At 40.9% G+C, this 11,488-nt stretch overlaps 1 protein-coding gene across 8 annotated transcripts; it reads left to right on the plus strand.

Annotated features, from left to right (window-relative positions):
* Positions 1-976: 976 nt before the first annotated feature.
* LOC133888955 (putative pentatricopeptide repeat-containing protein At5g37570) lies at positions 977-9,714 on the plus strand. Of its 8 annotated transcripts, none has more exons than XM_062329363.1 (5): positions 977-3,241; positions 3,520-4,153; positions 5,162-5,271; positions 5,363-5,440; positions 9,552-9,714. In XM_062329363.1, the coding sequence occupies exon 1, from the start codon at positions 1,078-1,080 to the stop codon at positions 2,863-2,865; it is 1,788 nt and encodes a 595-aa protein (XP_062185347.1). In that variant the 5' UTR covers positions 977-1,077; the 3' UTR covers positions 2,866-3,241; positions 3,520-4,153; positions 5,162-5,271; positions 5,363-5,440; positions 9,552-9,714. The 8 variants fall into 8 exon arrangements, with proteins under 8 accessions (XP_062185347.1, XP_062185350.1, XP_062185352.1 ...); XM_062329366.1 differs by having other exon boundaries at positions 4,042-4,153; XM_062329368.1 differs by lacking the exon at positions 5,162-5,271 and having other exon boundaries at positions 3,520-4,212.
* Positions 9,715-11,488: the final 1,774 nt, after the last annotated feature.

The following is an 11,488-nucleotide window of genomic DNA, read 5'->3' on the forward strand; positions in this document are numbered from 1 at the left end:
CTTTAGTCCACTTCTTCAGAACCCTGTTTATTCTGACTTCTAGCTTATAACTTCTGCTAGCAGCAGAAGTAGAATCAAAAATAGAAAACAAACGTGCACTTAGGCCGTGTTTGTTTGCTGCTTCTGGTTCTGCTTCTGCTACTAGCAGAAGCTAGAAGCCAGAAGCCAGAACAAACGAAATTTTGAAGAAGTAGTTTCTGGAGAAGCTAGAAGTCTGCTTCTGAGGAAAATGAACTAAAGCTGAGAAGCTTGCTGAGATGTGCTTTTCTGAGAAGCTATGTGCTAAGAAGCCAAAAATTTATTGTAGAAGTCAACAGCCTATTTCCAAAAACAGTTTTTCAGACAAAGTCAAAAGCACAGTTTTTCAGAAAAACTCAAAAATAAAAGCTCAAACAAACACGACCTTAATTATCTTGCTAGCTTTACAACTTCTGTCTGGATAGAGGCAAGGGCATGGACAACACAAGCTCACCCACAGCGTTTGCAAGTCTCTGCGCTGGCGAGCTTGTGGTCGTGCTACTACCGGGGATGCAGCACAACACCCCGATTGCGGTTGTCTCACGCGCCACTGTTACTATTAGTCTTAAAAGAAACTAAATATAATACTAAAGAAATTCAATCGTTTTTTAATTCAATCGTTTTTTTGTGTGTTCTGTTACGAAAACTTGCTACAATCCAAAGAATTACAGTCGATTTTTTTGTTGTTGTTTGGGTCAACAATGATTGTAGTACACAAAAATTGCAGCTGATTTTTCATGTAGCACAAAAAAATGAATCATTACATGTCAAATTTCTGTTGGTCCATAAAAAATGACTGTAATCTCAAAGGTAAAGTAGCTTACTGTCAGGTAGAATGTCCCAAAAATAATTATAACAAGAACATTTTCAACGTAAATTCTTTGAGCTAATTCCAATAATGCCAAACACCGAAGAGGCCCAACTCCCACACTTGGAACACCTACTTGGGCTCAAAGCTTCCTCTCTCACAAGAAAAAAAACTTGGGCTCTTCCAACTCGCAGACACCTGAAAGGCCGAAAGGCAAGGCAAACGCAAATGCCACCACCCGCCGCAGCCGCATGACCGCCGCCGCCGGTCGGCCATCCCCTCCGGTCGCCACCCTCCTCGGCCGCTGCCTCACCGCGCCCTGCCTCGCGCAGCTCCACGCTCGCATCGTCCGCCTCGGTCTCCACGACCACCACGCCAATCTCGCCCGCTTTGCCGCCGCCCGGCCATCACCTCCGGTCGCCACCCTCCTCGGCCGCTGCGGCACGCCGCGCTGCCTCGCGCAGCTCCACGCCCGCATCGTTCGCCTCGGCCTTCACAACCACCACGCCCTCCTCGCCCGTTTCGCTGCCGCCTGCGACGCCCTCGCCTGCCCCTCCGTGGCGGCCTCCGTCCTCGCCGCGCTCCCTGACTCCCACGCCGCCCCGCTCCGCCTCCGCAACGCCGTGCTCGCATCCCTCGCCCGCCACGCCCCGCTGCCCGCCGCGCTCGCGGAGTTCAACCTCCTCCGACGCGGTGGCTCCGCGCGCCCCGACTCATTCTCCTTCCCTTCCCTCCTCCGCGCGTGCGCCCACGTCACCTGCCTCCCCGCCGGAGCCGCCCTCCACGCCGCCGCCATCCGCCTCGGCGTCGACGCCGACCTCTTCGTCCGCACGGCGCTCATCCAGTTCTACGGGAGGTGTGGTGCCGCCGGTGCGGCCCGGGTGCTGTTTGATTTAATCGACATCCCCAGTGAGGTTTCCTGGACCGCCATCATTGTGGCTCATGTTAACACTGGTGACATTGTTGCCGCCAGAGAGCTGTTCGATCGAATGCCTCACCGGAACGTGGTGCACTGGAATGCGATGGTTGATGGGTACGTGAAGTGTGGTGACTTGGAGGGCGCAAGGACACTGTTTGATGAAATGCCTGAGAGAACGGCCACAGCATACACATCGTTGATTGGTGGGTATACAAAGGCAGGGAACTTGGAAGCCGCAAGATCGTTGTTTGATAGGTTGGAGGACCGGGATGTTTTCTCATGGTCAGCAATGATATCAGGTTATGCACAGAATGGTTATCCTGGAGAGGCTTTGAGGATTTTCAACGAGTTCCATGAGCAAGGCGTACACCCAGACGAGCTTGTTATTGTTGGTCTGATGTCAGCATGCTCCCAAATAGGTAATGTCGTGTTGGCAAGATGGATTGAAGATTACATCGCAAAGTACTCGATAGATATGAACAATGTCCATGTGTTGGCTGGTCTTGTAAACATGAATGCAAAGTGTGGGGACTTGGAGAGGGCTACTTTTTTCTTTGAGTCTATGCCAGTTCGAGATGTGTTTTCATACTGTTCAATGATGCAAGGTCATTGCCTCCATGGTTCAGCTAACAAGGCTGTTGAGCTTTTCTCTCGGATGCTTTTGGAGGGCCTCTCCCCTGATAATGCTGTGTTCACAGTTGTTTTGACAGCTTGTGCTCATACTGGCCTAGTAGAGGAAGGGAAGAAGTACTTTGATATGATGAAGAATGTGTACTTGATTGTGCCATCTGGTGACCACTATGCTTGCCTTGTCAGTCTTCTTGGACGTTGTGGGTTGCTAAAAGATGCATATGAGCTTATCAAGTCGATGCCCGGGAAACCTCATCCTGGAGCTTGGGGTGCGCTGTTGGCTGGATGCAAGGTTCACTGTGATATTGAGCTTGGAAAAATTGCAGCAAAGAAGCTTTTTGAAATTGAACCAGATAATGCTGGAAATTATGTCTCCCTATCAAATATTTATGCTAACATTGACAGGTGGGGAGATGTTTCTGAAGTTAGGGATGAGATGACTGAAAAAGGGATAGTGAAAATAATAGGTCGTACCCTGGTTTTGCCGTGAAGCACTGTTGACTGGAATGGTGTACTTATCTTTACTAGGCCCTATTGAAACCTGAGGAGACATAAATTTTAAAGAAAAGATACATCTGTGCTTTGCACTGTAAAAACGTGATGGTTATGAGATGGATGGAAAACAAATTATCATACTCAAGATGGATATGGTAGAAGTTTGGCACATTTTCGACATACACGGCATGCTGCTCAACAGGCTGTTGAGTTAATATGTGACAGGAGACCTTCTCAACTGACATAGACACTTGTCTTCGCATAGTGCTCTGACAATTTTCTGCCAATGCCACCTGTGAGAGCCCAGGAGGATTCTTCTATTGCTAGTGAGATGTCATCTACTGGTGCCATTGCTGATGATATGATGTCCTGTGAGTACTCCCTCCCACTTAGTCATTCCTTAGTCTTCTTTTCTGCCTGTCTTGGTTTTCTGCTATTAATCCTTGTGTTTTTCTGTGATTACTGTTTACTGGTGAATTCCTACTTTTAGCAAACAAACTGGTATTTGTCATTGTCATATATAGAAATTGTTCCTGGCCTAGGATTACTTTATCAGTTGCTTTGATCAGTGTAATCTATTAGTAGCTTTAGGGCTCCTTTGAGAGTTGTCCTTGTAACTTATTACGGGTACGTTTGGTTCCTTTGTCAGCCCTTGCCTCGCTTTGCAGAGCAAGGATATGCGTTTGGTAGCGCTCAGAAAAGTCACTTTGCCCAGCAAACTTGCCCGGCTGGGCAAGGATTTCCTTGCCTGCATAGGAGAGCCGATTTGGCTCTCCTGGGCTGGCAAGGTCACTGGTGCGGCTCTCCCGTCTCTCCCGATCTGCTCTGCTCCGTGCTCCACTTCGAAGGCCAGCAGATCGAGCTCGTTGACGACTGAGTAGAGCTTTTCCCAACCAAATCGAGCTTGCCTCTGCACCGATCGAGCTTTTCTTCATCAAATCGAGTTTATCCTGGCCGAATCTAGCTCATAGCTGCAATAATGGAGCTTTTCCCCACCGGGTCGAGTTTCTCCCACCCAAATTGAACTCGTCACCACATGAATCGAGTTCGTCGCAGCTAGAATCGAGTTCTTTGCAGCCTGAATCGATCTTATCCTCTCTATATCGAGTCTCCCCTACCCGAACCCAGCTTGTCACGGCTGGACTGAGCTTCTCCCATGGACATCCTGCAGCTTGGGCGAAAGGAGGAAAAGGGAAGGAAGAAAAAGAAAAAAGAGGGAGGCAAGCCAAACAAACAACGCAAGAAGCTAGCCTTGCTTTGCCGGGCAAGGCGAGGCGAGCACGGTAATGGAACCAAGCACGCCCTGATATGTTCTTCCCATATTACAGGATTGAGTGATTTGGTAATCTGATTTCGTTGTCATATATTCATGGATTTTGTAATGCATTATAGTTGTTTAGTGATTGGTGATTGCTTGGATAGCAAATTAATCACTGCACTTTTGATTTGTTTCCCACTTTATATTGCGTATTTAATTCCTTCCAGGCATAATATTTAGCTTCATGGAGGTATTCTAAAAAGAAATAAGTCAGTTTGGTGTCATTCTGGGAAAAACAAAATAGTAGGTCTCAGCATGTAGCTTTGACCCTATTGTTATTGCTGCAATTCTGATTCTACAACTTTGTGTTTACTTCAGACTTATGACTTTTAATCCACATGATCTGGTGTGTATTGAAAGATCATAATTGATGTCAATCAGTGATTCTATTTTATTTTCTTATCTTTCTAGTAGTTGGTACAACAGTATGATGCTGTGGCCTGTGGCTGTGGGTTGCAGTGTTTGTTTTCCTTGCGATAATACATATGATATGTGATAAGTGATAACAATTTAGAGTGAAGCTAAAACCTTTTGAGTAACTGAAATAATCATTTCTTGTATCTCACAGAACCAGCATATTGTAAATTACCAAAGAAATTGCGTTATAGAATATTAGAATGAATATTTTAACTCTCAAGCGGAACATCTATTTAGGAGAAACAGTGATCACCTTTAAGCACGTCATTTGAAACTTCTGTAAGCTCTTAGTATCTTTTGTTGAAAAATTCTCTAAAGATTTCTCTTAAGGTTGCTTGCATTCTAAATTCCCTATGGTTTTGCATGCACTGGATGTCAAATTTGGTGGGAAGAGGATCCTTTTTTCATGTATACGTAAATAACAAGTTTCAACTTTGACCTGAACTATGTTAAGTTATATCAAGCTGTTGAAGCTATACTTGCTTTTAATTGAATGAAATTTTATTAAGTTAGCCTTCCAGTGCCATCTACTGAAGAAAGCTCACGTTCATTTTAGGGCTTGAACTTCAATGTTTCCAGCATCTATGAAATGTATCACTTCAAAAGTTTGTGTACAGTATGTTTTGGAGCTTTCGAACATGTATGCCTCAATATATAATCCTGAAGGTGCTCACTGCTGAGTTTAGTTACAGTTGCCAACTGCATCCAGCACCAGAAATATTACTTTTATGGATGTGTTTGTGTTTGTTCCTTGCAGGTACTGTGAAAGACCAGGATGCTATTTTACAAACATGGCCCTGATTAAAAATATGGAGTGTTGGCATTCGATATGAAGGTACTTTTAATCTTGAACCTTGGGACTTAAGAGCTAAGTAGAGAAAAGCTGCATTCCCAGTCAATTATACTGTGGTGTACATGCTTCTATACTCATCATCTATATATGTGACACACGGTTTCCTCTTATGATTAGCTTGGCAAGAATGAGAAGTGTGATTTATCTGTTGTTGCATTTATTCATAGCATGATCTGCCATTTGCTACTGAAAATATGCAAGTGTTGCCAATCAGTAGTTAGATAAGTTGATACATAGCATCACGCTTGTTGCACCTATGAATAAATTTTGAAGTGATCTTAAGAAGGTGGCATGCTACATGCATTTTTTTCCCTACAAATCGTAAGCAATATATATATATATATATATATATATATATATATATATATATAGGGGGAAAAAATGCATGTAGCATGCCACCTTCTTATATATATATATATATATATATATATATATCAAATTTGAATCCTATTGCTAGACATACTCATATAATCCCATAAATCATCAAACCAAATCAACACCCTTATCAATAACTCATCACATATAAACCAAAATACATTTCAACTTAATTTCTTATATTAAAAAACCAATCAATCTGCCCAACACAGCAGATGCACGTCAGTTTCGTGACAGTTTTTGGTAGCCTTGCTTGGATGTTTGCATTGCTTGTAAGATATATATATATATATATATATATATATATATATATATATATATATATATATATATATATATATGTATGTATGTATGTATGTATGTATCAAATTTGAATCCTTTTGCTAGACTACTGATCTTTAATACGATAGCTTGTCTTACGGCTCTCAATGTTCATGTCTAATATGATTGGGTTATTTTGAAGTTATTATATATTTCCATCGGAAGTGAAAGTCAAATCACACCCATCTATAAAATGCGTTGTCTATTTTAAACATGTGTGCCAGAGTGCTGATTGAACAATTGAGATGTCTTGGTTGAAAACTGTTAGTTCCTGTAGTCTTAGTGAGGGCCAACATTCAGGTGGAATTAGGAATTTCTCTAGTAGTATGCACAATTATTAATTGAGAAGTGAAACTACCAGAACCAAGGTCTGGTAGTTTCACTTCTGGTGAAGGGTTTGAAAAGATAACCTGTTGATTAACTTGACTATGCTCACAGAAGTGTAGGACAAGCTCGGCGTCCGTGAGCTACTCGTGCTCGGCTTGCTCTAGGCCTGATTTGAGCTCCAAAGAAGCTGAGCTCGAGCCTGGATCAAGCTCACAAACCTAATGAGCTCAAGCTCAAATAGCGTGGTTAAGGCTCAACTTACTCATCCTAATTTTCCTCGACAAGTATGATATATCCCTCCCAAATTTTTGAGCTGAGCTCAACCTTAATAAGCTCTAATATAAAGGTATTATATTGAAGTATAGTTGTTTAAGTTTGAGCTTACTCGAGCTTTCATGGAAGGTTTTACATTAAAGTGTAGTTCTCGAACTTCCTCGAGCGGAGCTTGTGCCCAGCTCTAAGCTCGAAGACGAACTTATGCTTGGCTCTAGCCTAGGCAGGCAGGCTCACTTGTGCTTGGCTCGTTTACAGCCCTACAGAGTTTAGTTGTGTCCTTATACGTTGAAAGTCCACTAGGCCATGCTTTGGTCAGTAACTAACATGTCAGGCATTTGCCATCAATGCTCACATGTTATTTACCTTTTGGTTTGAGGAAAGATGCTTTCATATGCTTCCATTTGGAATAGCTCTGGTTATAGTTGGTTGCAGAATCGGTACGATAGTAACATGTCGCGCATCCACTAAATTATGGCATCTCATCCTAGTCTTAAAGGAAGTGCTTGAACTGATTCTAGATGGATTCAAGTGGACCGCTTTACGTAGTGCCTGTTGCCTTTTCGTCTGTATACCAGCATATGAGGTATCATGTGTGATTTTGTGGTCCAGCATCATATGACTGAGAAATGTCGGAGCTGTTAGCAGTTTTCTGATTTTAGGACATGGTGATCATGGTAATTAGAGAATACAAGTAGGATGAGTCATGTGCATAGATGTGTAAAATCACTACTCAATCAGGCAGATATTGTTGTGAGACATGATTGCTTATAAAATGACATGGAGCTAACCCAGCTAAAAGATGGGCTTCGGCAAAGTATAAATTACAATATTCAGTAACTATGGTATTTGCTTTGCTTTATGGTATTTGAGACATCAATTATGATGACAAAAAGTCAAAAATACAATGTCGAGCAGTAGTTGAGCTTGAATAGGTCTATTTTGCATTGTATCATCATTTTTTTCCTGTGTAATCAAATATCAGCTAGATTTATCTAAGATCCATGCAAATGATGGGATCATTGACAAATCATGATGTTAGTACATTCATAGATATATAATTAATGTGCTTGAAGGTTATTGCTTACATAGATACATGTGTTACCCTAGGTATATAAACCTTACCTAACGTCTAATCACCTAGCCTGTTGGAGCCCCTGCTCCATAGGTGGTGCACGATCCTTTCTTTTTTGTTGTATAGATCTGTTAGGCCCCGTTTATGCCAGACAAACTTGTCTTCATGTTGACGGGTATTGATAACTTGCCCACGTATGCTGCTGCACCAATACCGCTCTCCTAGGTCAATGAACTTGTCATTAATGAAATCACACTGTGATTCAAACATTGGCCTTACGGTTTTATATTAGTAGGTCCACAACAGTAACAACAATTTGAGGAGTATATAAATAAATGTAGTTAAATTCTCTGGCTATCGGGTTGGTCCATGTTAGATTCTTAGTGGGATGTGTGCCTTGCAGCACTATGTCTTCGTGCGGGCATGCGCACGAGTGTATGTGCATGACTGCATGTCGTGGCACATGTTTACCATTACTATGCACGTACTTAATCCTTGAATGGTGCCCTTTTAAAGGACGTTATCAGTAATTGGAGAGAATGATAACTAAATTTGTCCTGTTTGATTTTTGTTAGGTGAGTAAAAGTGTGATTATTTGAGTAAAAGAACCTCTGTGCATAAGAATCTTTTGAAATATCTAGGAAAATTGATTAAGAATAGGGTCTAGTGTAGGTTGAGTTCTCATAGAATTTCACTTATATGGCTGACTAAATCGTATGATCTGTTTTTATGCTAGGTTGCTAGTACTTGCTCACCTTTAGAGTGATAAAATGCTCTGCTTGGTTTAATAATTTCATCACACGTTCTCCTATCATCTCAATACTAATAATGTCATGTTGCACCTGTGCTTTTTAGTTATCTTCTAAAAAGAAGCTTCAAACAAATAAGATGCATAACTTTATTTTTTTTAGCAAGCATATAAGACAAGTATAAGCTGGAACAGTACGGGATTGAAAAAATATTGAATAAGATCTAGACTGGTCCTAACGGTTGACATTAGGGCTAATATGAACTAATGCTGCTTATGGCGGTATTATGGAAGTTCAATTTTTTTTATTCTTTATTGAAGTTGGGCTATGAAATTCATGGCAATATCTTCAAGCTACTGGGTTAATACTTTGTTCCCTCTAACAACGTGTCAGTTCCTTGCAGTAGTCTACTCCTTAGTTCGTACTAGCATTAAAAGGAAGATTAAATGTGACGCTTGCACTCTGAATCCACTACCTTCAAACCAAAGTTTAACTATTTCTTTAGCTTAATGCATTGTTTTTTATTTCAAAGGATGCTTCGGATGCTTAATGCATTGTTAGTTGGACGCCCTCGTGCGTGTGAGAAGAGATTAGGGGTCTGATTCACTCCAGCAATATTAATGCACAGGATCTTGTTACTTGCAATTAGAATATGATACTTAGCCTTAACTCGCTTCGAAACCGACTTACAGAGAGCCGTGGCACTTAAACGCCACGGTGTTACAAGGTTAAAATATTGGAAAGATGTTCCCTTCGTGGGTGGGATGATCTATTTGTCTATTCTTCCAAGGCAATAGGGGAAGAGATGGAAAACTAACGCCGACCGCCAATAGGAAGATTGCTCTTTGTTTTTCTATGTATTTTTTCCTTTTCATTTACAAAAATTTCAGTATCAGGTATACTGGCTACTAATCGTATGTGTTTTGGAACTTCCTAGTGCAATCATTAGTTGTCTAATTCACCTTTTTTTCAGGATTTGAAGTTAATTCTTGCGTAGCAGGCCACAGATGACAATGATATCTCACATTTACTAAGAAATGGCACAATTTTGGATACTGGCTGCAGTGACACACATTACTTGAGATTTCTTGAGTTTTGCGGGCAAATATTTTATTAGTAAGCTTTTGCTGGATGTATACGTGAATGGCATTCGGTGCTCTGTGATTAGCTGCCGCTCCATATTGTTACCTTGTCTCTAGAACACTGAGGATAACTGTAATTATCACAGATATCCTCCAAAAAAACTGTAATCATCACAGTTTATGTAAGCACCTTCGGAGCTATCAGGCACCTGGTTGCTGCTAGCAAGGCAAATTTTAGACCATGAGTGTTTGTCAGACACGGTACTTCTATTTCTTAGAAATTAGGATTAATATTTAGTACAGAAAATAACTAGGGTTAGAAAGAACATGAGTATATATCAGGAAAAAGGGTAAATTTTACAGAACTCTAACTATTTGTATCTAACTATCATAAAATTGTAACTTTTAGAAAGAGTTTTACAAACTATAAGAAAGTCTTGGTGACTCGCTGGTAAGCTTGTTGACCTTCTGATTTGGTGTAGAGCAGCGGTAAGACACATGTATAGGGATATGGAGACCCTTGCTTTGGTGGCTCAAGCTCTAAAGTGATCATGGTGACAAGTGACCGAAAGAGATGCTACTGGTGAGACCTTGGTTTAGTGGCTTATCTAGCTTGAGGTCTTGCTTTGGTGACTTGGTGGCTCAAGAGTTATGACCGGGTGTCGACCGAGAGCATATCCTTGGTGGAGCTCCAACGTGAACTAGGGGTGACATTCATGTTATCGATACCACGAGATAAAAATCTCTTATGCCAAGTTTGTCTCTCTACCTTATTTACGATTCCACATTTACTTTATTGCAATTTACCTTGCTATAGTAGGTTGTAATCCTCTTGAGTAGTAGAGTAGATACACTAGATAAATCTAGAGTATATTTAGATAAAAATTTAGATAGGTTTATCTTGTAAAGTTTTTGGAGCCAATTAGGTTTTCAATGTCCTAATTTACCCTCACCACTCTAAGTATGTCACCGTTCCTCACAATTAGTATCAGAGTTTTGTGCTCTTCATCGGCTTAACATCCTAGAGTTGTGACGTCCGGGGTTGGGATGGATACCCATAGCGCTCCACATTTCAATGGCACTAATTTCCTCTGATGAAAAATTCTTATGACTTGTTATTTGCAAGTCAAAGGTTTAGATATTTAAAGAGTCATTGAGGAAGAGATGCAACATCGTATTACCAACAAAGAGAGACAATTAAATGCATTAGCGAAAAGTATTCTTTTATCATCTTTAAATGTTGATATATTTAATCGTGTTTATTCTCTCACTAATGCACATGATATTTTGAATAATCTCATTAAAATATTTGAAGGTACAAAGAATGTGCGTAATGAGAAATATCATATACTTGTTACTAAACTCAATAGCATCAAATAATTTGCATATAAAAGTGCTAATGATATGTACTCACGTTTGAATATTCTTTTCACTGAGATCAATAGGTTAAGTAGAATATTTCAAGCTCTTCTTTCGAAGTACAAGTTGATAGTCTCTATCATCTACAACAACAACAACATCAAAAAGATAATTCCAAGTCAAGTACTCGGCAAGATCATCGCTCATGAGATAACCATGAATATGGGGGTAGAAGTCTCTTCCTCATCCGACGTCAAGAACCTTGCTTTAATAAGTAAGAAAGTATACCCACATATGAAGGCAAAGATGAGGAGGTAAGAGCAAGAGTCAAGTGCAAGCGAATATGATGGAGATAAAGATGAAGATGAAGAAAGCAATGAAGATGATGAGCAAAACACATCAAGTGATGAAGAAATAGACCCCAAAGTCACCAAGCTCATATCTCAAGTGGAGAAAAATATCAAAAAGA

This window comes from Phragmites australis, chromosome 13 (genome assembly GCF_958298935.1).
Source record: "Phragmites australis chromosome 13, lpPhrAust1.1, whole genome shotgun sequence".
Lineage (NCBI taxonomy): Eukaryota > Viridiplantae > Streptophyta > Magnoliopsida > Poales > Poaceae > Phragmites > Phragmites australis.